Source organism: Nerophis ophidion, linkage group LG20, assembly GCF_033978795.1.
Source record: "Nerophis ophidion isolate RoL-2023_Sa linkage group LG20, RoL_Noph_v1.0, whole genome shotgun sequence".
In the NCBI taxonomy this organism is placed as follows: Eukaryota; Metazoa; Chordata; class Actinopteri; order Syngnathiformes; family Syngnathidae; genus Nerophis; species Nerophis ophidion.
In genome coordinates, this window is record NC_084630.1 from 43,405,136 (window position 1) to 43,432,442 (window position 27,307).

Consider the following 27,307-nt stretch of genomic DNA (forward strand, 5'->3'; position numbering starts at 1 on the left):
GATTCTCATTCCGGTCGCTTCACACGGCTGCGAACCGATCCAGTGAGAGCTGAAGATCTCGACCAGATGAAGCCATCAGGACCACATCATCTGCAAAAAACAGAGACCTAATCCCTCGGTCACCAGACCGGAACGCCTTGACTGCGCATAGAAATTCTGTCCATAAAAGTTATGAATAGAAGACAAAGTGTATATATATATATATATATATATATATATATATATATATATATATATGTTTATATATATAGTTAGTTACCCATGCCTTGGGCACTAATTCACCCCCATACCATCACAGATGCTGGCTTTTGAACTTTGCGCCTGTAACTATCCGAATGGTTATTTTCCTCTTTGTTCTGGAGGACACCACGTCCTCTGTTTCCAAATATAATTTGAAATTTGGACTCGTCAGACCACAGAACACCTTTCCACTTTGCATCAGTCCATCTTAGGTGAGCCCGGGCCCAGCCAAGCCGGCGGCGTTTCAGGATATTGTTGATGAATGGTTTTGGGTTTGCATAGTAGAGTTTTAACTTGCACTTACTGATGTAGCGACCAACTGTAGTTACTGACAGTGGATTTATGAAGTGTTCCTGAGCCCATGTGGTGATATCCTTTACACACTGATGTCGGTTTTGGATGCAGTACCGCCTGAGGGATCAAAAGTCCATAATATCATCGCTTACATGCAGCGATTTCTCCAGATTCTCTTAACTTTTTGATGATTTTACGGACCTTGGATGGTAAAATCCCTAAATTCCTTGCAATAGCTCGTTGAGAAATGTTGTTGTAAAACTGTTCGACAATTTGCTTACAAAGGGGTGACCCTCACTCCATCCTTGTTTGTGAATTACTTAGCACCCACCTGTTCCCAATTAGCCTGCACGCCTGTGGGATGTGAAGTGAAGTGAATTATTCTTATATAGCGCTTTTCTCTAGTGACTCAAAGCGCTTTACATAGTGAAACCCAATATCTAAGTTACATTTAAACCAGTGTGGGTGGCACTGGGAGCAAGTGGGTAAAGTGTCTTGCCCAAGGACACAACGGCAGTGACTAGGATGGCGGAAGCGGGAATCGAACCTGCAACCCTCAAGTTGCTGGCACGGCCGCTCTACCAACCGAGCTATGCCGACCCACATAAGTGTTTGATGAGCATTCCTCTACTTTATCAATATTTATTGCCACCTTTCCCAAATTCTTTGTTACGTGATGCTGGCATCAAATTCTAAAGTTAATGATTATTTGCACACACAAAAAATGTTTATGAGTTTGAACACCAAATATGTTGTCTTTGTAGCATATTCAACTGAATATGGGTTGAAAAGGATTTGCAAATCATTGTATTCCGTTTATATTTACATCTAACACAATTTCCCAACTCATGGAAACGGGGTTTGTACAAAAAGGAACGTCGGCTTTTTCAAACAACTTAAATACCTCCGATGAAGATAAAACATTGGGGGTTTTCCACTTCCAAGATTTGAATAATTTAAAGTAATTATAAGGGGGTAATACGTTAATACATTTGTATTATGCAATATAACACACACGTCATAAATGACGTGCGGCAGCCATATTGTATAGTACATAACTATCCTCCACACCAGGGGGCGGCGCAGTTCGTATCGCGAACGTTGGATCTCAAAGCTTGGGGTTCGGGCTTCGTAAAGGCCGGACGGGGGAGGGCCAAGGGTGCATTGATTGGTTATTTTAAGCAGGGAACTTTGCCGGCGTGCTAAGCGATCTCCCTCACATTGGTCTTCTCGTGTCGCTGCACACCAGCTTTGGCCTTCCCGCTTCTGCGCAGCCCGACCCGGCCAAAGCCACCCGGCCTGCCCCCCCAGTGTGTTTTGTCGATCGCGAGGAGAAGACGAAGCATGTCCGACTACGGATCTTTGCCGACCAATGGCGTCGGCGGCGGAGCTAAAAAGGATGCGTTTGCGGACGCCATGGAACGAGCCAGACAGGTAGAGACAAACATTAGCAGACTGGCGGGCGGGTTAGCATGCGTTAGCATAGCCGCTAGCTGGATTATCCTTGTCGTTAGCTTCAGTTCGCTCGCTAGCTTGTAGCCTTCATGCTAACCGGCGTCCCGCTTAAGGCTTTGTGAGGTCTTCTGTGTTTTATTCTTTAGGCTACGGCGCTTTTTTAATGACAAAATACACCGCCAAATCGTTACAATACGTCCAACTTCAGCCGTTAGACGTTTTAACAAGCAGTTATCTATGGTCTAACACCCTACCACCACCACGTATGTTTGCTACATTTTGCTCACGGATGAAACGCACGTTTACTGCCGTTATAACAACCGAAGCGTGTGGAACTGTCTTTAAATGTTAATACGGTGTATTTAGGAATTAACTGTTATAATTTACAGTTTTACAAATATACAAGCACATTTGACTAAATGCTTTGGATGCACAAACGATCCCTGAACAGACTCATGTTTTCATTCAAAGGAGACGTAAAAAAACCGAATGTGTAACTAATTAAAGCAATTAAAACCAAAAACAAATTTCAACAAAATACTTGTTTGTAAAGTTAAAGTATCAATGATTGTCACACACATACTAGATGTGGCGAAATTATTCTCTGCATTTGACCCATCACCCATGATCACCCCCAGGGAGGTGAGGGGAGCAGTGGGCAGCAGCGGTGCCGCGCCCGGGAATCATTTATGGGGATCAATCGATGTTTACTTATATAGCCCAAAATCACAAGTGTCTCAAAGGGCTGCACAAACCACAACAACATCCTCAACCCCCAATTCCAACCCTTAATGCTGAGTGCCAAGCAGGGAGGTAATGGGTCCCATTTTTAAAGTCTTTGGTATGACTTGGCCGGGATTTGGACTTACGACCTACCGATCTTAGGGCGGACAATATCCTCTTTGTCAGTGGTTCTCAACCCTTTTTCAGTGATGTACCCCCTGAGAAAAAAAATTAAGTTCAAGTACCCCCTAATCAGAGCAATGCATTTTTGTTTGGGGAAAAAAAAGACCTAAATAAGTAAAATACAGCACTATGTCATAAATTTCTTATTTACTAAATTGTATAATCGTGCAAAATATTGCTCATTTGTAGTGGTCTTTCATGAACTATTTGGAAAAAAGATGTGAAAATAGTTAAAAACTTGTTGAAAAATAAACAAGTGATTGAATTATAAATAAAGATTTCTACACATAGAAGTAATCATCAACTTAAAGTGCCCTCTTTGGGGATTGTAATAGTGATCCATCTGGATTCATCAACTTCATTCTAAACATCCATCCTTTTTCTACCGCTTATTCCCTTTGAGGCCGCGGGGGGTGCCGGTGCCTATTTCAGCTACAATTGGGCGGAAGGCAACGTACACACTGGACAAGTCGCCACCTCATCGCAGTCATTCTAAACATATCTTCACAAAAAAAGAAATCTTTAACATCAATATTTATGGAACATGTCCCCAAAAAATCTAGCTGTCAACATTGTTGCATTTCTTTTCACAGTTTACTAACTTACGTTCATATTTTGTTGAAGTATTATTCAATAAATATGTTTATAAAGGATTTTTGAATTGTTGCTATATTTAGAACATTTTTTTAAAATCTCACGTACCCCTTGGCATACCTTCAAGTACCCCCAGGGGTAGGCGTACCCCCATTTGAGAACCACTGCCCTAATCAGAGCAAAGCATTTTTGGTTGGAAAAAAAGAGATGAAGTAAAATACAGCACTATGTCATCAGTTTCTTATTCACTAAATTGTATGATGGTGCAAAATATTGCTCATTTGTAGTGGTCTTTCTTGAACTATTTGGGAAAAAAAGATATAAAAATAACAATTAACTTAATTTTTTTTTTAAATAAACAAGTGATTCAAGTATGAATAAATATTTTAAACACAGAAGTAATAATCAACTTAAAGTGCCCTCTTTGGGGTTTGTAATAGAGATCCATCTGGATTCATGAACTTAATTCTAAACATTTCCTCACAAAAAAATATATTTAACATCAATATTTATGGAACATGTCCACAAAAAAATCTAGCTGTCAAAACTGAATACTGCATTGTTGCATTTCTTTTCACAGTTTACTAACTTACATTCATATTTTCTTGAAGTATTATTCAATAAATATATTCATAAAGGAGTTTTGAATTGTTGCTATTTTTACAATATTTAAAAAAAAATCTCACGTACCCCTTGGCATACCTTCAAGTACCCCTAGGGGTACGCGTACCCCCATTTGAGAACCACTGCTCTAAATCATTAGTGTGCCATGGGATATTATCTAACTTCACCTATTTGGGTTGAAAATATTTTTTGCAAACCAGTATTTTTAGTCTGCAGGTTATGTGTTGTTGAGTGTCGGGGCTGTCTAGAGCTCGGCAGAGTGACTGTGTAATAGTCTCCCATATCAGTAGGTGGCAGCCGGTAGCTAATTGCTTTGTAGATTTCGGAAACAGCGGGAGGCAGTGTGCAGGTAAAAAGGTGTCTAATGCATAAACCAAAAATAAATAGAAGGTGAGTGCCCCTAAGAAAAGGCATTGAAGTTTAAGGAAGGCTATGCGTAACGAGACTCAAACTGAACTGGCTAAAAAATAAACAAAAACAGAATTCTGGACGACAGCAAAGACTTGCTGTGGAGAAACGACGGCATCCACAATGTACAGCCGAACATGACATCAACAATGTCCCAACAAAGAAGGATACAATCAAAAGATATTCTTGATTGATAAAACAAAGTAGATATGGGAAATATGGCTCAAAGGTAGACATGAAACTGCTAAAGGAAAATACCCCCCACGCCCCAAAAAAAGAAAAAGCCATCAAAATAGGAGTGCCAGACAAGAACTATAACACTACACACAGGAGAACAGCAAAAAACTCAAAATAAGTCACGGCGTGATGTGACAGGTGGGGACAGTACACCTACTTTGAGACAAGAGCTATATTGATGCATGCTTGGTTTTGTTTTAAAGTCATATCCAACAATTGCTACGACTTTTTACTGTCAACTGAGTTTGTTTTTCACTGATTTCTGCTGGTGGTGTGCCTCTGGATTTTTTCAACGCAAAAAAATGTGCTTTGGTCCAAAATATTTTGAAAAACACTGCTTTTAAATCTTATCATGGTTAGATCAATGTTGCAGTAATTTTCAGACATCCAGAAATAGATATTATACTGGAGTTGTATTCAGGGCTGCAACAATTTAGCAAATCATTTGATTAAAGAAAAGATTTGTCTTTATATTATTTTGCCTCGATTAATCTTTTAATAAGTGTAATTTAAAAAAAATTGATTCATACCCGGAATTTTATGTAAGCGGACATAGTTTTCGCACTGTCGCTGCAATAATAATATGAGCGTTGTTGTGAAAGGCAACAAAGTTTTAGTCATTTTATTTTTATTTATTACACCCATTTAAATTGCAATTTTAATGGTAATATGCATTTTTCATAAAATAAAAACATTTTGTTATTGCAACCACTGATTTTCCTAAAATACACATTACTGTTAAAGTGTGCAGCAGCCCAAGCAGAGATACCCAGACTTCCCTCCCAGGGGATCCCAAGGCGTTCCCAAGCCAGCTGGGAGATACAGTCTCTCCACCGTGTCCTGGTTCTCTCCAGTGGAACCGGAATCCCTAAAACCCCTGACTGCGCCTAGAAATTATGTCTTTCAAAGTTGTAAACAGAATCTGTGAAAAAGGGCAGCCCTTGCGGAGTCCAACCCTCACTGATCATACAGGTATGACTGCCATAATCAGTTGGTCCGATACCTCATACACTCTGAGCATACTCCACATGATTTCCTGAGGCACACAGTCGAATGTCTTCTCCAAGTCCACAAAACACGTGTAGACGAGTAGGGCAAATGCTCATGCACCCTCAAGGACCCTGCCGGGGTCCACAGTACCACGATCAGGACAAGAACCATACTGCTTCTCCTGCAGCCAGATTTGACGATCCGGTGTAGCATCCTCTCCAGGACACCTTAGTGTAAATTAGAAAAAGGGTTAGCAGTTTGATTTTCAATTAATCAATTTAGATACCCATCCATCCATCCATTTTCTAACGCTTGTCCCTTTTGGGGTCACGCGGGAGCCTATCTCAGCTGCATTCGGGTGGTAGGCGGGGTACACGTTGACGAGTCTCCATCTCATCGCAGGGCCTCAAGTTAAATAAAATTTTCAAAAATGGGAAGATATATATTATGTAATGTACAGAATATAAGAGGTAGAGAGCCTCTTTGAAACATTTTGTGCATTAAAGATGAATAACCTATCCAATTGAAAGTCAATATAAAGTAAGCCTTGGTGTATGTTATAAAGGTATCATTAAAAATGTTAATTTTACTTTAAGAATAAACAGATGTCTAATGTACAAACAGATCTCAAGTGATTTTCTATGGCACTATCGCTGGTTATGTCTCCTGATAGCCAAAGGCTGGGCGGTTTTGTCCGTCTAGATTTCCAATATACTGTGTACTTTCCCCATAAAAAAATATGGGAAGTAGGGTTGTCCCGATCCGATATTTGGATAGGATTGGCCGCCGATATTTGCCAAAAATGCGTATCGGCAAGGCATGGGAAAATGCCGATCCAGATCCAGTTTTTTTTTAAATAATCCAGTCCGTGTTTTCCAGCGCACCGATTTAAATAATACATCTCACTCTTCTGCTGCTCCATTCCGCATTTTCCAGCACACCTTCAACACATCCGCAGGTCTGTGTTCTAACCGTTAAGAAGGCTGTGTGAATTAAAAGTTACGGTAAATATGTCAGCTGTGTGGGATTATTTGACCATACAAAACGAAAAAGATGAAGAGGCGGAGTACAAAACATGCCTCAATAAGGTCAAGCTGTGTTCATCATTGATGAACACAGGAGCAGGCTGACACCTGAGCATCTTGAAGTGCTCGTCTTTGTTAGAAAGAATCTCCCCATTATGCTTGGACTTCAATTGTTTGCCCCCCCCCCCCCCCCCCTGACTGGGGCAAACAATTGAAAGGAGTATGTAGGTAGTTTTTTTTTTTTTTTTAAGTTTACATTTGATGATGAGTTATAGACATTTTATCCCACTCAGGTTGTTTGTGTGTTTTCCTTTTTTATAATATTGTTTACAGCATTATTTGCACTTTATACTGTTCACGTTTTTACTGTTTAATGATGGCATTTCTGTTTGTCATGTACAATTTTTGATATTTTGTGTTTATCCTTGATTACCAACCATTGTGTATTATTCAAACTTACCTAATTAGACTGGCTAGTTGTTATTAAGAGTACTAAACCCCTTTTCAACATGAATCTGACAACTAAGTAGGCAAAATAACTTTAAACTTTAATACATGCTCGGATAGGCCAGTATCGGTATCGGATCGGAAGTGCAAAAACAATATCGGTATCGGATCAGAAGTGCAAAAACCAATATCGGTATCGGATCGGAAGTGCAAAAACCTGGATCGGGACATCCCTAATGTGAACTTAGTTGATCTCTTCCAGACACCCAAACATATTACCACACAACACATTTTATAGAGAATCATTGTTATGCATGCAGGAAACAATGTGAAATACGTAGAAATTTAATACCATTTTTACCTTTTTATTTATTTGAATTATGACAATGCATATTCATCAACATAAAGCAACAATATAAATAAGACGTAGTTGGCACAATAGCTAATTTTCACCCGTTGTCCTATTGTTTAAAGACGATGAGTAGAAAGTGAGGGATGGGTGAAGCGGACGCTACTTTTGAACTTCGCAAGTTATTTTTTTAATTCAATAGTGTTTCTTATTGTCTTAATCAAAGTGCTGACACTTGCAACTTTCTTTGGTGCCAATGGGGGTTATTTTGATTGAGTCACTAGGATTGTGCAGTGTACGATATAAATTATATACATTTGGCCAACGATGGAGCCTTTAATACTATCGTTATATCGTGATACTGCATTTTAATGACACATTGTAGCAAATTTGACAGCAACTAGCAAAGGAAGGCGTCCGCAAAGCAATATAAAATCCTTGCTAATGGATAATGTCCATCCACAGAGTAAAGCCACTTCTAAGTCAACAATCCTTGCCTCAATGGTGGCAAATTACATCCCTCTTATCATCCATGGAAGAAAAGGACTAGCTAAACATGCTACACTATTTATTATAGGTAGTTAAACATGCTGCACTACTCATTACAGGAGGATAAGCTAACCCCAAGCTAGAGCTCTTGAATGTAAACCCAGATGGGCGGATCAATACAAATACCAACGGTGATATTGTCAAGTTGTTTTGTATCAAATCGATACCATAGTGGTTAGAGCAAAATTTTTTACTTTCAAAATATATTTTGTTGTTTTTTTTTTTGTTTTTTTTTACAATCTCATGAGTAAATGGATGGATGGATGGATGAATTAAATATCTGGGTATAGGGGGCTTTAAGAGCAAAAAGTGAACAGAGGAAGAACATTGACAAAAAGACATTTCAAAGACAATGCACAGAGGAAAGAATAATTTCCTTCAAGGAGGATTTGAGGAAACAAACTTGGGACAATGAATATGATGTGGATGATGCATATGGGAATTTTTTCAACACCTTTCTAACACTCACTCTATGATAAACATTGTCCTTGGAAAGAACTTAGTAAGAACCAAAAGAAAAACAACCAACCATGGATGACAAAAGGACTGAGAAATGCATGTCACAAAAAAACACATGTCGAATATTTATAACATAGAGATCCATAGAGGCAGAAAAAAGGTATAAGAAATATAAAAACAAGCTAACTGGTATACTACGAATATCTAAGAGGGAATACTACAGTCAATTATTAAACAGGAACAGAAACACCATGAGAGCAACATGGGGCATCCTAAATAGCATCATTAAAAATGTAAAAGTACTTTCTAGATGGGAATAAAAAAAATGACAATATGAACCAAATAGTTGAACATTTTAATGATTACTTTGTTAATATCGGAAAAAATCTGGAAAAAAGAATTCCAAATGCAGATGATGGGTCAGTTGAGAACTTGAGTGAGCTCATAGACAGAAATCCCAATTCCATGTTTCTTAAGAAGGTGACAAAAGAAGAAGTAATCAAAATTTGTAAAAAAATTGTAAATCTAAGACCTCAACCGACTGTCATGGAATAGATATGGTAACAATAAAAAAGGTTATAGAAGACATTTCAGAACCTCTTACATATATCAGTAACGTATAATTTGTAACGGGCAAATTCCCTGACAAAATGAAAATTGCAAAAGTTGTACCAATTCATAAGAATGGAGACACACACCAGTTCACTAACTACAGACCAGTTTCATTACTTCCACATTTCTCCAAAATCATGGAAAAACTATTCAATAGTGGATCAACAAAAGTGGAACGTTTGTGGAGAACCAATTTGGATTTAGAGCAAATACCTCAACATCAATAGCATTAATCAAAATAACAGAGGACATTACCAGAGCAATAGACGGTAAGGAATGTGCAGCCGCAGTATTCATGGATTTAGCAAAAGCATTTGACACAATTAATCATGATATTTTGATACAAAAACTAGAATGATATGGCATCAGAGGTTTGGTATTGAACTGGGTAAGAAGCTATTTAACCAACAGGAAGCAATATGTGAAGATGGGTGAAAATATGTCAACACGGTTGGATATATCTTGTGGTGTACCCCAGGGATCAATACTGGGACCAAGATTGTTTAATATTTATATAGACGACGTTTGTAAAGTTACAAAGGACTTGAAATTAGTTTTATTTGCAGACGACACAACTGCTTTCTGTTCAGGAGAGAGCACACACACGATAATACAAATAATAACGGAAGGAATGAACAAATTAAAAAAAATAGTTTGATAGAAACAGACTATCTTTAAATCTCAGTAAAACTAAAATAAGGCTATTTGGTAACAGTAGAAAAGAGCATCAGACACGAATACAAATCGACGGAGTAGATATTGAAAGGGTAAATGAAACCAGATTTTTGGGAGTATTGATAAATGATAAAATGAACTGGACATCTCATATACAAAATATACAACATAAGGTGGCAAAAAATATTTCAATAATGGATAAAACAAAATACATCCTGGGCCAAAAATCACTTAATATTCTCTACTGCTCGCTAATGTTACCATATCTGAGTTATTGTGCAGAAATATGGGGAAACAACTTCAAATGTGCGCTACATTCGTTAACTGTGTTACAAAAAAGATCAATTAGAATAATACATAATGTTGGATATAGAGAACATACAAACCCTTTATTTATTGAGTCAAAAATATTAAAGCTCGATGATTTGATAAAATTGCAAACGGCTAAAATGATGTACAAAGCAAATGTATAACCTGCTACCAAAGAATGTACAACAATTCTTCTCAGCTAATGAGGAGAAATATAACCATAGAGGAAAATCTAATTTAAAACATTCGTATGCACGTACAACACTTAAAACCTTTAGCATATCAGTATGTGGAATTAAATTATGGAATGGATGAAGTAAAGAAATTAAACATTGTACTGATATGATCCACTTTAAGAGGATGTTCAAATTAATAGTACGTACAAAGAAGAAGAATTATGAGAAACACTTTCAACCTTATTGAAAATAAGATATTCTTCATCTCAGTATGTTACTAATGACTGACTGAATTAATTAATTACATGTTACAGAACTGTTGTATTACTCCTTCACGGATGTCATTTTGATATTTTGCTGTAAGGAGAGTCAGTAGATGAATGTATGTATTTGTGGGCGCTCTGACGTGGGAAAGGGGTAGGATTAATAAATAAGCTTTGCTTCTTCCTACTCCTTTTCGGACATGATGCGATGTAAGGTGATATGAAACTGTGTGGTGTATTGCATTGTAAATGTGCTCATGTTCTAAATAAACTATGAAAAGAAAAAAAAAGAATTACTAAACAATAAATAACAGGGAAATAGGAGACTTCACCTGCAGTGTGCAGTTTATTTCTCAGTCACACATGTTGAGTTTTTTTGCAAAAAAAATTGCTGAAACGTTTTCAACTGACTGAATCATTTCAGATCGTATCATTTTAAAAGCCAATTCAAGCTTTATTTGTATAGCACATTAAAACAACTTAAGTTGACCGAAGTGCTGCACACGGCACAGAAGACAATAAAAGCAACAAAACTGTAAATAATAGAATAAACTAATAAAACATGTTTTTGTTTAAAAACTGTTGAAATAAAAACAGTATAAATCCAAAGTGTTATTTGCGTAATGCCTGACAGAATAAATTAGTTTTTAGCAGGGTTTTAAAAGGCTCTGTTTGAGCAGCCCTAATGTGCAGAGGCATATTGTTCCATGCTTTCAAAAAAGTAATCGTCCCTGAATCGCATCGGCAACCGGAAATTCTGAATCGAATCGAACTGTATTCAGATTAATTGTTAAAGGGGAACTGCACTTTTTTAGAATTTGCCTATCAATAATAATCATTACGAAATCCATGACGACAAATGGATTTTTTTAGTGTCTTCTAAATATTAAATAAATGTAAATAAAAGTCCTTTTACAGCAGAACCAGTGGGATCTCCTCTATTCCGCTCATAAAATTCTGATAAATGACCATTCAAAAAGCGCCAACAATACTCTATTTACATTTGGTGACTTGAATATTAACCAAGTATTAGGGATGATAATATTATAAACACTAACGCAGATTCCCCCACCCAGTTTTCGCACGAGGATTATGAGACATTCTTTACCTAAATTGGAATATATAAACATCCTAGCAGTTGGCCTCTTAAAGACAGCATGTCTTATACTGTGAGTGTTGTTTTGTTTGTTGGGTCTCATAAAGTGAGCAGTAATCGGTGACTAAGAGAAAAAAAGCAATCATTGTGATTTGTTTTTTAAATTAATGCTTAAAATTATCAAAATACTGAAAATTTTAAATGTGCCAGTTACTACATTACATCTATACTTACATCATGAATGTAAAACCGTAATGGAGGTGTTTGGATGTTTTTTTAGGGGCTCTCTAAGCAGAATTGAACGCCTTCCATAGGCTCCATTGTAAGCGGACTTTTGATTGCATTTATTTACAAGTTAGAATGCATTTGAAAAAATCCATCCATCATGTGTTTCATAAAGATTGTCAATAGGCAAAATTAAAAAAAAAAGTTCAGTTCCCCTTTGAACACCTACAATTACCATTCGAACACACACAAAAGTACCAAAAACTGTTGCAGTTTAGTACGACTATTTGTTTCCAGGTTCCAGGAATTGGTACCGTATCGGGTGAAGGTATCAAACCCTATTTAGGTGCATGATACCTGACATCATTTTTTATTGAAAACTTAATCATGCAAAAAGGGTCGTGTACTAAAACAGTGGTTCTCAAATGGTGGTACGCGTACCCCTGCGGGTACTTGAAGGTATGTCAAGGGGTACGTGGGATTTTTAAAAGATATTCTAGAAATAGCAACAATTTAAAAATCCTTTATAAATATATTTATTGAATAATACTTCAACAAAATGAATGTTGACAGCTAGATTTTTTTGTGGACATGTTCCATAAATATTAATGTTAAAGATTTCTCTTTTTGTGAAGAAATGTTTAGAATTAAGTTGATGAATCCAGATGGATCTCTATTACAATCCCCAAAGAGGGCACTTTAAATTGATTACGTCTATGTGTAGGAATCTTTATTTATAATTGAATCACTTGTTTATTTTTCAACAAGTTTTTAGTTATTTTCATATCTTTTTTTCCAAATAGTTCAAGAAAGACCAGTACAAATGAGCAATATTTTGCACTGCTATACAATTTTAATGAATCAGAAACTGATGACATAGTGCTGTATTTTACTTCTTTATCTCTTTTTTTCAACCAAAAATGCTTTGCTCTGATTAGGAGGTACTTGAATTTAAAAAAGGTACACAGGGGGTACATCACTTAAAAAAAGTGGCGAACCACTGTACTAAAACATGGGTTCCATTGATCTATTCTATATAATTTTATGTCCCAGACTCAAGCTTGCTTCTTCATTTAAATCATAATTCCTGTTCTTTAGTTAAGTTGTCCCGAAAATCCAAAATTTGCTAATGTCATTACATAGTGCAACTGTGCATGATTGCTGCAGTCCGCCTTTTTAAACACTTTTGTCCGAAACCTGATGTAAATGGATCATCAATCAAGCTTGTTTTCTATGTCTTTCTAGATCGCAGCTAAAATCAGCGGTGAGACTGCTCATCTGGCAGGCAACAATGGAGGAGCGGAGGGGTACCCGTTTTCCGCACAGAAACGATCGCTCGAAGAAGCAGGTTGGAATAAAACTCACACTGTCCCTTTCTCTTTGCCTAAAACTGCCATTATCATTAGAAGGCTTACCTTTTCCTTTTATTTAGACGAACCTGACGCCAAGAAGGTAGCGTCACAGATTGAAAGAGATTCTTCTTTGTGTACGTTAAATATGCACTTTGATTCCTCACAAACGCTGGATTATCTCGCTTTCCAGCCACTCAAAAATGTCTCCTTTTCTTGCAGCCATCGGAGCGCAACTGGCTGCCCTGTCTCAGCAAAGGTATGAGGTTATTTTTCATATTAAAGTTTTTTTAGTCTTCTGCCACAAAAGTGATGGGATGCATTGTGTGTAATTATCTGCAGCATCAGGTCCTCCACAATGACAGAAGAGTGCAGAGTGCCTGACGCCATGGTTGGTCTCAGTAAGTACACTTATTTAAAGCCCATATCCTCTATGCTGTCCTGCAATTGTTAAACCCCAAAATATATTGGTCTTCTTTCCTGTTAAGTCATCGGCAGAGGGGGTGAACAGATCAACAAAATACAGCAGGACTCTGGCTGTAAGGTCCAGATTGCACATGGTGAGTCGGATGGCAGCCTAACATTTACCTTTTGAAGTGAATTAGTTATGCAAGTCTCTCAGCTAACCCTGGTTCTTCATAAATGTTTCCACAGACAGCGCTGGTACCACGGAACGAAATGTTTCTTTGACAGGTTCAGCCGAAGCCATACAGTAAGTTCAGTTTCCTATTTAAAACGAAATGAAAGCGCAGTCTGTGAGCTGTTTTCATTCATGTCGTTAAATGTCAATAGTCTGCTGTTCTGATAAAATAAATAATTTCATGAGTTTCTAGGAGAAACCCTTTCCCCGAAAGGGACTCTCCTAGAAGCTAATTGAATCTCAACACATTTTTCGTATTTGCAGTATGTGTCAAGGTAACGCTTTCCTGTTAACTGTCCTAATTGCCCCGTCTCACGCTGGGCCACATGTTCTCTGTGGGTAAAGTCAAATCCCAATTTTGGGATTATTAATACAAAGCCCCAAAAGAGGTGCTGTATTAAAGTTAAAGTATATTTTAGCGTACCGGAAGAGTTAGTGCTGCAAGGGATTCTGGTTATTTGTTCTGTTGTGTTACGGTGCGGGTGTTCTCCAAAAATTTTTGTCATTCTTGTTTGGTGTGGGTTCACGGTTTGGCGCACATTTGTAACAGTGTTATAGTTGTTTATACAGCTACCCTCAGTGTGACCTGTATGGCTGTTGATCAAGTATGCCTTGGATTAACTTGTGTGTGTGTTTGTAAAAGCCGCATATGGTATGTGACTGGGCCAGCACGCTGTTTGTATGGAGGAGAACCGGACGTGACAACTGGTTGCAGAGGACGCCTTGTTGTCGGGGGTAATTTGGGAGAAATTCGGGAGAATGGTTATCCCGGGAGATTTTTGGGAGTGGCACTGAAATTCGGGAGTCTCCCAGGAAAATCGGTAAGGTTAGCAAGTATGGTTCTGGTAGGCGTTGTGGTGTCCTACTTTGTTCCGAGGTCCTCGAATGCACAGTAAAAACACCTTTGTGTCTTATTCCTCCGAATATAAATCAATCACTCTGGGCTAAGAGCACTCAGCTCATAGGATCACTGTGCACAGTTAAATAGCTTAGTTAGTTACTCAGACAGAAATGTATTTAATTTTAGATTGGGATATGTAGTTTCTTAATGGGAAAATATGTTAATCTTGTATTCATGTTAGCATTTAAGCTAGCAAGCAAACACTAGTCTGTCTGCGGGTTTATCAAGTTTTGCGATCATTTGAAGTTAACAGTATTACTAAATGTTATACCGCGGTTATCGTCAATACCGTTTATCATTACATCCCTACTCCTAAGTGAGTCGGATCACAATAATCAGAGACAATATCCCAAAAAATGCTTTGCTCACTTGTGGGCTTTGCTGATTTACTATAACTCTCACAGGACTCTAAAGTGGAAGAAAATAATTAACGTATACTTTTATTTAAACATAAAGGTAAGAAAGTGGGTGTAACCATTGGTTTCAGCGATTCGAATCATAATTAGAGGTTGCCGTGTTGTTTCGGGGGCAATATGAGTTTATGGATGACAATACGATCCGAAACCACTCAGTGAATTTAAATTGATTTAGTAACTTTTTAGCCTAAAATTCAAGCAGTGTGACTGAAAAACCTGGACACTGCAGATGAAGTTTTCTATATTCTTGTTATTTCTTGTAAAGGAATTAGGTATGAATGAATTATGGATACAAGCAAGTAAACAACAATTTTTTTAAGGTTTATAATGTGAACGAACACTTTATCTGCTTCCAGGAGAGCCAAGGCACTCATAGATGACATTGTGACAAGGGGCCCTGAATCGTCCAACGGGCAGTCTGGTTCCATGCAAGAGATGATCATCCCTGCGGGCAAGGCTGGCCTCATTATAGGCAAAGGAGGCGAAACCATCAAGCAGCTACAGGTTAGACTGTAAAGTCTGGTTATGTTTGGAGAGTGTAAAGAATCTATTGATTGTGAAAATGCAATGCTACCTCTAAGTTTGAGCATCATTCATTTTTAGAAACTATTGTTGGGATTTGGAACAATTAATTTTACCCGAAGGAAATAAAATAAATAGATTTGTTCCAGTTATAAAACTTGATTACCAAAACTATACAATTTAAGTTTTAATAATTTTAACTTCAAATAAAATGTCAAAGTAATATTTTTACGGTCAGACAGGTATTATAGAATTATGGCAAGTTATTAATATAAATTAAAATATATTCATATACGTAACTTCTAATTATAGTTTTCAAAATTGATTTGGTTGGTTTTTGATTTGGAGGATTAGAAGAATTTGACTTTTGGAGTTCCTTGCTTCAGTCATTTATTTACCTGTACGTCTCTCTCGTGTTTGTGAAACATTAAAGGAACGAGCTGGAGTTAAAATGATCCTCATTCAAGATGGATCCCAGCCACCAAACGTGGATAAACCTCTGCGCATCATTGGAGACCCTTTCAAAGTGCAGGTACTTAAGAGCCCTAGAAAAACATTTTCTCCATTTTTCTTTTCCCCTCATTTGGTTGTTGGTTGTTTTTCAGCAAGCTAAGGAGATGGTCAATGAGCTTCTCCGGGAGCGGGATCACGCCGGTTTTGGAGAAAGGAACGAATATGGCTCAAGAATGGGCGGAGGCGGAGGTGGAGGCGGAGGGGGCATTGATGTAAGTGAGAATTATGGATTTTCTTAGGCAATACAACATATTTGTCAAACTCTCGGTCAGCAAGAGAGAGACTGTTGCTTTTGTTTGTGTGTGCTCGCAACAATGCACTGTGTCCTCAGTTCTTCCAGTTACATAGCTCACACAGTTCTACAACTACTCTGAGGAGATTACAGTGATGTCACTTTTCAGTTAACTTTACAGACTTGGTAATATACAGCAATCAGAGGTAGCTAACAGTGAAGCTAATGGAGTCATCTATTGCGCCTGTAAAGCCCTCTAAAACAGCCATCAATACCCCATTTACATTATGTCACCTGAATATTAACTAAGTATTAGCAATATTGTTATTATAAGCAAGAACGCTGAGTAACTACTAACCCTGTTTCCGTATGAGTTGGGAAATTGTGTTAGATGTGAATGTAAACGGAATACAATGATTTGCAAATCCTTTACAACCCATATTCAGTTGAATATGCTACAAAGACAACATATTTAATGTTCAAAATGTTAAACTTTTTTTTTTTGCAATTAATCATTAACTTTAGAATTTGATGCCAGCAACATGTAACAAAGAAGTTGGGAAAGGTGGCAATAAATACTGATAAAGTTTAGGAATACTCATACACTTATTTGGAACATCCCACAGGTTTGTAGGCTAATTGGGAACAGGTGGGTGCCATGATTGGGTATAAAATCAACTTCCATGATATGCTAATTAATTCACAAACAAGGCTGGGGCGAGGGTCACCAATTTGTAAGCAAATTGTCGAACAGTTTTAGAACATTTCTCAATGAGCTATTGCAAGGAATTTAGTAGGGATTTTACCATCTCCCGTCCGTAAAATCATGAAAAGGTTCAGAGAATCTTGAGAAATCACTGCATGTAAGCGATGATATTACGGACCTTTGAGCCCTCAGGCGGTACTACATCAAAAACCGACATCAGTGTGTAAAGGATATCACCACATGGGCTCAGGACCACTTCATAAAACCACTGTCAGTAACTACAGTTGGTCGCTACATCTGTAAGTGCAAGTTAAAACTCTACTATGCAAAGCAAAAGCCATTTATCAACAACACCCAGGAACGCCGCCGGCTTCGCTGGGCCTAAGCTCATCTAAGATGGACTGATGCAAAGTGGAAAAGTGTTGTGTGGTCTGACGAGTCCACATTTCAAATTATATTTGGAAACTGGGGACCTGGTGTCCTCCAGAACAAAGAGGAAAATAACCATCCGGATTGTTACAGTTCAAAAGCCAGCATCTGTGATGTTATGGGGGTGTATCAGTGCCCAAGTCATGGGTAACTTACACATCTGTGAAAGCACAATTAATGCTGAATGGTCCATACAGGTTTTGGAGCAACATATGTTGTCATCCAAGCAACGTTATCATGGACGCCCCTGCTTATTTCAGCAAAACAATGCCAAGCCACGTGTTACAACAGCGTGGCTTCGTAGTAAAAGAGTGCGGGTACTTTCCTGGCCCACCTGCAGTCCAGACATGTCTCCCATCGAAAATGTGTGGCGCATTATGAAGCGTAAAATATGACAACAAGACCCCGGACTGTTAAACAACTTAAGGTGTACATCAAGCAAGAATGGTAAAGAATTTCACTTTCAAAGCTTCAACAATTAGTTTCCTCAGTTCCCAAACGTTTATTGAGTGTTGTTAAAAGAAAATGGGACGTAACACAGTGGTGAACATGCCCTTTCCCATCTACATTGGCACGTGATGCAGCCATGAAATTCTAAGTTAATTATTATTTGAAAAAAAAAAAAACGTTTATGAGTTTGAACATCAAATATCTTGTCTTTGTAGTGCATTCAATTGAATAGGGGTTGAAAAGGATTTGCAAATCATTGTATTCCGTTTATTCTTACATCTAACAATCTCCCGACTCATTTGGAAACGGGGTTTGTACATTTAGTGGCGCCGTGGTCACAGTAGCTTATGCAGCTGTTGACATACTGAGACGGTGAGCTGTTGCATTGCCTCTGTATAAGTTAATTCTAGATTTTAAATTGTGCCTCTCGCTTGTAAAGTAGAATGTTGGGACTATAAACCAACATATATACTTACTAGAGGTAGGTTAAATAATAAATTTTTAGATGCATCGCAATTTGGACATTTACGATAATATAATAGATAAGTAAACGTCAAAAAATCGATTTATTTACTGTAAATAAAGTAATGCAGACAGTTCTAAATTTGACTGACTGACTCACTAAGACATCCGATTAGCTCTTTTATTTTAGGGCACTTATGTTCCAGATTTGCACACATTTATATTTCAATGCACTGGTTTTAAAGTTGCAAGTGATAAACGCTTAATTTAGTTAAATGAAAAACTGAGACGCCCAAAAAGTCACACCTCTAATTCTTAGTGTACCAGCCTTGGCGTCACTATAGACAGCGATTTTTAATCTTGACAAACAAGTCAATGGCGTTTTAAAATCGTGTTTTTATCATCTTCGCCTTTTAGTAAAGGTAAAACCGTTTTTATCTTTTAACCTTTTTGAACAAGTTGTGCATGCTTTTATTTCAAGTCGCCTGGACTACTGCAATGCACTTTATGCTGGCATTAGCCAAAAAGCTCTCTCCTGGTTGCAGTTAGTCCAGAACGCGGCAGCACGACTTTTAACAGGGGCCAGGCTATAACCCCAATTCTTCAGTTTGCACTGGCTCCCTGTTTATTTTAGAATTGATTTTAAAACGTTGCTGTTTGTTTTTAAATCTTTACATGGACTGGTACCTCAGTATATCTCGGACCTCATCCAAATGTACACTCCGGCGCGCGCTCTGAGGTCTGATAGCCAGCTCCAGCTCGTGGTGCCCAAGACGAGACTTAAAACCAGGGGAGACAGGACCTTCTCTGTGGTCGGCCCCTAAGCCCTGGAACACTCTGCCCCTCCATGTTCAAACTGCTTCCACAGTGGAGTGTATTAATTCTCGTCTTAAGACCCACTTTTATTCTTTGGCTTTTAACACTACGTGAGTTGTGTGGTCCTCTGTTGTCTTCTGTGTTTTTTTATACATTTTGATTTTCTATTTTACTGTTTTAATTGCTTTTACCCTTTAAAATTGTTTTTAATCATATAAATTTTTATATTGGTTTTGTATTTATTTATTTTTTGTTTTTATTCAGTCATTGGTGGAGCATAATGTTGTTTTTAGTATTGATTTTAACATAGCTGTGCGGCACTTTGGAAATGTTCTTGTTGTTTAAATGTGCTATATAAATAAAGTGGATTGGATTGGATAGTGTGTATATAAAACGTTGGAGGTTTCGTTTGGAGCGCTATATAAGCGAAATAGAGCGACTCCCATTACCTCCATTGTGAGCTGGAATTTGCTAGCGTTTATTTACAAGTTTGAACGCATTAAAAATAAATAAAACAGATGCGTGTTGGTCTCACATAAGGATTGTTAATGATTATCAACATTCCAATAAATGTGCAGTTCCCCTTTAAAAAAGGGACAAACATTCTTAAACTTTACTATGTTTTTTCTTGGTGTTAAACATCACCATGAAATTAGTGCATAGTAACAACGTATGTGTAAATGAAACCATGTTACAGTCGAAAGTAAGCAGCTATTAACAAGTAGATATATAAAAACCAAGACATAGGATAATATGTCAACTGTTGGTGTCAGCATTGTCAGTCAGCAAACGACATGTAAGAGGGCGGATCAATACTTGAATTGGTGGTGTTGATATTATCAGTATATGATCAGTAATAGTGATCAGATTGATATTTATAAAAAAAAAAAAAAAAAGTGTTTATTTCCAAACTTGGGGAATAATTCCCTGGACACGGGAGAACTTTTTAGGGCAAAAACCAAAAGACTAGCATATAGTGGTGTTTGCTTTTGTTAAGTTATTTAGTACTTTTCACTTTGTTTTGCTCAGTTTTATGGAAGAAAAGAGAATAAGGAACTTATTTTAAATATGGTTAAACTGTCAATAGCACTTGCTAATAAATTAATCAAAAAATCCATAGCTACTGCATGTGATCATTATTGGTATCAGGCAATCTCACTATAAATTATCAAAATCTGCAGCTTAAAAGCTTGATCAGAACAGCCCTACTTTGGAGCGCTTGACAAATTCAATGACGGTGAAACCAAGTTGAATAATTGTTTCAGAAAAGTAGTTCACGTAAGGAGTTGTCTTTTTATTCATCCAATGCTGCATATGACTAAAAATGGCACCAATTTAGCTATTAAAACCTGCTTGTACCAAATTACCCATTAAATATGTATGATAATGTTGGGAAACGTGCCCTCTTTAGACTTATCAACTCTTTTCAGACTCAAAATTGCTCTTGTTTACCGACATCCTGACTCAAGCTACAAGTCTCCTGAATTCTGATGTTTTTGTAGTCATATAAAATATAGCTCGTCTGTATGTTAGGAGGATGACCGAGAGGCAGTCAATCAACAATCTATCAAAATTAACACACCAAATAGACATCTAAAGCTCTCTCTTGAAGCGCCCGCACACATTTCAGTAAGTAGTTTTGTAAAGGTTTAAGAATTACTTTAGAGGACATTATATTGAGTATTCAGATTGAGTCCAGGTTTGATTGACTGACTGACTGACTTACTTGAAAGTTATGGAAAGGCACATTATCACTCTCACAAAATAATATTTTTTTATATTTATTTGAATAATGGTAATCTTAAAAATGAACTTGAATCTCACAATTGCAAAAGTGTGTTTTGTTATGTCTATTTTGTGTTGGGTTTTTACAGATAGCTGTTCCTCGCCATGCAGTGGGTGTCGTAATTGGACGAAGCGGGGAGATGATTAAAAAGATCCAGAGTGATGCTGGAGTTAAAATACAGTTTAAACCAGGTGAGTGCCTTTCAAAATTGTATGTTTTCTTTTAAAAACAAATTGGTGTTGTTATTGCACTACCTCTCGCATTCTCTTGTCTTTAAGAATCCCGCTCCCGTTAAACTTTTTTTAAACTGACTTTACTTTTCAGATGATGGCACTGCTCCTGAAAAGATTGCTCATATTTCGGGTCCTCCTGACCAGTGTCAACATGCAGCCTCCATCATCACAGATCTGCTTCAGAGTATTCGTAACCGAGATGAGGGAGGCCAGGGGGTAAGTAAGCAATGGGCAGAGACGACCCATGTTTTAAACCGTCTTTTGCTGCTGAGCATTTTGATAAGAGACTAGGGTTGTACCGGTACCAAAAGGTATCGGTACCAAAATATATGTTGATACTTAACAAACTAAAGGGCACCACAGAAAAAATCATTTTTGGCTTTATTTTGACAGAAAATCTTAAAATGTGTTAAACATATGGTTCTTATTGCACTTAAAGAACAATTTAAAATGAATACAATTAAAATGTAAAGGCAGTAAACACACTGGGCTTTTTTGTTGCACTCAAAGAACAATTTCATATATTACATTTTGTACGTTTAGGTTAGAATATAATAGAACGTATTATTGACGTTATGATTTATGGTTGCCACTATGCTGTGCATTATGCAAAACGTCTATGCTTTAAGAAATATAAAATCATTCGGCTTCCTCCCACTTCCAAAGACATGCAGCTGGGGATAGTTTGATTGGTGACACTATATTGGCCCTAGTGTGTGAATGTTGTCTGTCAGTGTTGGCCCTGCGATAAGGGCGACTTGTCCAGGGTGTACCCTGCCTTCCGCCCAATTGTAGCTGAGATAGGCTCCAGCGCCCCCGTGACCCCGAAAGGAAAAAGCGGTAGAAAATGGTTGGTTGGATAGGAAACACTAAAAGCAATACTATAGTTGAAAGTGCATAGATAAGACTTGTAGCAGGTAAAACACATTGTTAAAGATAAAACACAAATTGTAGCAATTTGTTGCGAAATTCAGTCATTTTACTTGCATGCATGGGCAGTTTGGACATCGCTAATACTGTATTTGGCATCAACCCAAACAGATGTGTGCGCATCTACGTTTCTGTATGTGCAGAACAGAGGAGCTAGTTAACTTTATTAGCTGTTCATCTTACTGCTTATTTCATTGTTTAGCTTAGTTTTTAAGCATAGGTGGTAATACTTTGATCATGCCACCTTTGGCACACCGAGGTGAAGTTAGTTTCAGGTTGGACATTCAACAGACATGGCGAGGCATGTTTTAAAGTCGCGCTGAACTTCTGTGTTTAAAGCGTCCTCTTTATTGATAGGTTTGAAACCCAAATACCGTCATTATGCTTCACGCAACCTCTAAATTAACCAGTAGAATTGTCTTTGTTTACCATTTTTCCTCTCCTCACTGTTTCTTCTTGTGCGCTCTGATACACTTCACATGCTCTTCTGCTCTGTACGGCAGTATAGTACCGTTTTGAATTCATTAGTACCGCGCTACTCTATTAATATTGGTATACCCTACAATCTTACAAGAGACTTTTTTGCAGGGCCCCGCTGGTTCAGGGATGCCACCTGGAGGACGAGGACGGAGTAGAGGCCAGGGCAACTGGGGTCCATCTGGTGAAGAGATGACCTTCTCCATTCCTGCTCACAAGTGTGGACTTGTCATTGGCAGAGGAGGAGAAAACGTCAAATCCATTAACCAACAGACTGGTGCATTTGTTGAGATGCTACGTCAGCCACCACCAGATGGTGATCCAAGCTTCAAACTGTTCACCATTAGTGGAACCCCTCAACAGATAGACTATGCAAAGCAGCTAATAGAAGAGAAGATTGAGGTACAGTTATGGGCTGCAACTAAACATTTAATGACAACATGGGCTCACCTTTTAAAATGTTTTTTAGGTGCAGTTGTGTCCTGTGGGTGGTGGTCCTGGTCCAGGAGGTCCCGGTGGTTCAATGGACCCCTACAACCCCAACCCATTCAATGCAGGAACCCCTGGTGGAGCACCCCAGTATGAACACACCTAAATATGGGAATTTTCCGAAATGCTGTCCCTAATTAACTGAGTTGTCCTCCCTCTTTACAGTAGTGGTGCACCCGGTGGTCCCCAGTACCATCCTCAGGGCTGGGGGAACAACTACCAGCAATGGCAGGCCCCTGGGCCACAGGACCCTAGTGAGTACCCCTTTTTCAAACATATAATTAATCAATTTATATTCCTTAATGTTAAACTTTTAGATGTAGAATATTGATTCTTCCCATCCCTCCTGCCACCAGATAAGGCACCAGCAGATCCAAATGCCGCATGGGCAGCCTATTATGCACAGTACTATGGTCAGCAGCCAGGGGGTGCCATGCCAGCCCAGACCCCGGGAGATCCTGGACCACCAGGGGACCAGAACCAAGCAGCACAGACTGCTGGTGGTGGTCAGCCAGACTACACAAAGGCTTGGGAGGAATACTACAAGAAGATGGGCATGGGTAAGCAGCCTTATTAGTTTTTAGTCCTGTAAGAATTTATGTGGTATGCTCGGCCTGGGCTGATATTATTAAGTCAGTTAACCGACAATAAATGAAAATTAAAGTCGGAAAGATTTCCATCGTTGATAAATCGCCATGTACATGCATTAAGAGCATTCAGGCTTTTCGTAACGTTTAGCGTCTACGCGCGTTTGTACCATAGCAAAAAAAAATGAAGGGGGTGAATCATCTTATCCTCGTTAAATGTCTTTGACTCTTAGTGTAGTGCCGTGGGGTTGCTGGACCGCTACCATCACACAGTGCAACTAGTTGGCATATAGCATCTAACATGGACAAAATAAACCTTTGGAACAAGATGAGCCTGTCAACATCGAGAAGCCAGTTTGCTGGATGTGTGCTACTAAAACAAACCTGCATGCCCACTTGAAACACATTGACCCAACAGTCCACACTGACTTTGTGTTCGGCGAACAGGTCAGTTCAGTTCAAACAAAACGGTGCAAAACTGTGTGTGCTCAAAGTGTGGATAAATATATCACCGAAGACAGGCTGAAAATATACAGTTATAAAACTAGCTTTTGCAGTCATATCAGTGTTCCTCACTCGGAATCTGCCAAACTTCATTTTGTTTTGCATATGACCTGTTTATTCTGTATTGTAGGGCTGGGCGATATATCGATATATACGATATATCACGGGTTTGTCTCTGTGCGATATAGAAAATGATTATATCGTAATATTCGAGTACACTTCAGGCTCTTCCCACTCCTTCCTGTCTCTCATTCTCCCAGACAAGCAGGCGCACATTCTTACATACGTCACATACGTGTCCGCCCTCGCGGAGCAGAGAGTTAGCAGACCGGGCTACGTTAGCTGCTAACGTAGCCGTACGAGTTGGAATACGAGATAGATCAAGTGTGAATCTGGTAACAAATGAAGGAAGACGTAATTCCCAATAAAAAACATCGTCTGGCGGTAGTTCGGCTTCAAGTGGGAAGATGTCGAACAGACAACCGTAATTTGTCAAGTGTGGGGCACAAGCGTTGCTATAAAAAGTAGCATTACTGCTAATATGTAGCATCATTTGAAAAGTCATTCGCTAGAGAATGAAGAGACTTTCATAACCTTAGTAACATACCACATAGTGAAGGACGAATACTATTTGATTTCCTCTTATGCAGCTCATTTTTATTTGACAGTTAAAATGTCTCTGACAATCTTGCACTTTATGTTTTGGAAATGACTTGAATGTTTCTGCCATTGCTTAATAACTTTAATAAATACACTTTTGGTCAATTGACTTAGTTGTGATTTCCCTCTCTGCATGAAAATTCAAAAGTAGCATATATGAATGCAGTATGAAGAAGAATGTTTTAATGTATACACATAGAATCATCATACTGCTGTGATTATATGTATCAAGTGTTCATTCAAGGCCAAGGCAAAATATCGTATCATATATCGTATATCGCGATATGGCCTAAAAGTACCGCGATGTTAAAAAAAGGCCATATCGCCCAGCCCTACTGTAGTGTTTATGTTGTTACTTTGCACTTTCGTTTAAGAAGGTCCTAACTTGATTGTCAATTAATGCACAACTCCACCTCTGCCTACATGTGCAACATTGTTTGTCAATACATTATTTAGCTCTTTTATTTATTGTTATGGTTGTGTATATTTCTCCCCATCAATATAGTTTTAAAATAATTTTTATTCAAGCGCAATATTTTCCTTACAGGCAAAGTATATTTTATTTGTTTGTTTTATTTAACTTAGAGATTTAAACGTTTTCATTCCAATTACAATATTAAAATTCAGGAGAAATACAAGTTTATTGCATTTGAAAGGATACACATGCAATATTACATCAATGGTTAATTTGGTCTCATAAAAATAATGGCAATAACATATTTTGACAATTTGAAGGTCAATATGTCATCAAGAAAAAAATTATCGGCCCAGGCCTATGGTATGCATGTTAACAATTTATCCCTAAGTGTAAGATGTGTATATAGTCATTCATTAACATTAAAAATGTGAACATGTTACGGCTAATTTTAGTGGCTCTAGGGAGCTTATGGCTTTTAAAGCATTTTTTTTTTTTTTTTTTTTTCTTTGCATCAATGGTTCCAGTCTGTAACAACTTTTGTTACTTAGTAAACTCAGTGTAGTACAAGTGAGGCTGTAGTATTTCAACATAATAACAGTAGTATTTTGACAAATTAAACACGTGATGTAAATGTACCTTGTGTTTTTGTTTTTTCAGTTCAGCCTGCAGGAGGGGCAGCAGCTGCTCCAGGAACAGCGGCTGCTCCTGCAGCAGCTGGAGGAGCAGCACCTGGAGGCCAGCAGGATTACAGCGCGGCCTGGGCAGAGTACTACAGACAGCAGGCTGCTTACTATGGGCAGGGAGGGCAGGCACCCGGGCAACCAGCTGCTCCACAGCAAGGGCAGCAGGTACATTTTTTTTATTTCTCAAGAATGACCAAAGAGACTCCGTTGACTCTTTATATAATGTAAATTAACAACTGTGTTGTCAGTCATCACTAGAATACCTCACTCAACCAGTCGCGTGGCATATGTGATTTTTCATTTCAGGCCCAGTAAAGATGTCATGACCGTGTGGATGGTTTTGTTGGCTCCTGGGACTTCTGCTTATAGAGATTTCCATTTTGGCTTCAACAATTTAAGACCCTTATTTCACAATTTCCCTTTTTTTTCTTTTTTCTATTTTTTTTTTTTTAAATCAAACCTTGCTAGTTGTCTGAGCTACTATCCCCCACCCCACTCCCTCGAACAGAACAAGGGGGAAACTTTTTCTCATTCATTGCAACAAGGCACTAAATAATGTTGATAGAATCTGTCTGCTCCTTCAACTCACCCACACTGTGTAATAAGTCTAATTTACCTTTTCAAAACATTGTAAAATATGTCTCTTTACTGCAGAGGCTTCACAATTATACATTTCAAGTTTCACATTCAGGTTAATGGTATCACTTTGCAGTATATTTTATGTTAAAATTCTGCTTTGATGGCAACATTTTTCTTACTTTTGGTACTTTTTAAACCTCATTTAAAATAAGTATCAGTGCTGAAATTGCAGTTGTAATTGACCATGCATTTCTTAATTTTTATTTGATTCACTGTAAAAATCAAACAAAAAAAACAAAAGTTTTTCAGAAGGGGATTGTGTGTGTGTCTGTACTCTGTAAGCAATAATGCTACTGAACAGGAGAATGTGTGCAAGTTTGCTGTAATATGGCATCTCATATGTTGGCTGGTTGTGTGTGCATGTATGTGTGGGTTTGTCTGCCCTCTGCTTATTTCTACAACGTAATTGATGGACAATATTTTTTTTCTGTTCCGATAGGCTCTGTCATTGTATTTTGTTGTTTTTTACAGCTTGTTTTTAAATACTTAAAATAAAACATTCAGATCTAATTACCTCTTTAATCACAAATGT

The 27,307-nt window shown here is 38.0% G+C and overlaps 1 protein-coding gene across 3 annotated transcripts; it reads left to right on the top strand.

Moving 5' to 3' along the window:
- Positions 1-1,601: 1,601 nt before the first annotated feature.
- khsrp (KH-type splicing regulatory protein) lies at positions 1,602-27,285 on the top strand. 3 transcript variants are annotated; one of them, XM_061881293.1, is made up of 18 exons: positions 1,602-1,968; positions 13,179-13,281; positions 13,366-13,419; positions 13,505-13,541; positions 13,625-13,683; positions 13,771-13,842; positions 13,937-13,994; positions 15,596-15,743; positions 16,195-16,293; positions 16,367-16,486; positions 21,244-21,346; positions 21,480-21,604; positions 22,907-23,197; positions 23,265-23,374; positions 23,453-23,538; positions 23,641-23,844; positions 26,111-26,301; positions 26,443-27,285. In XM_061881293.1, exons 1-18 carry the CDS (start codon positions 1,879-1,881, stop codon positions 26,449-26,451), a joined length of 1,959 nt encoding a protein of 652 aa, XP_061737277.1. In that variant the 5' UTR covers positions 1,602-1,878; the 3' UTR covers positions 26,452-27,285. The 3 variants fall into 3 exon arrangements, with proteins under 3 accessions (XP_061737277.1, XP_061737276.1, XP_061737278.1); XM_061881292.1 differs by having other exon boundaries at positions 1,603-1,968; positions 23,450-23,538; XM_061881294.1 differs by lacking the exon at positions 13,366-13,419 and having other exon boundaries at positions 1,603-1,968; positions 23,450-23,538.
- The last annotated feature ends 22 nt before the right edge of the window (positions 27,286-27,307 follow it).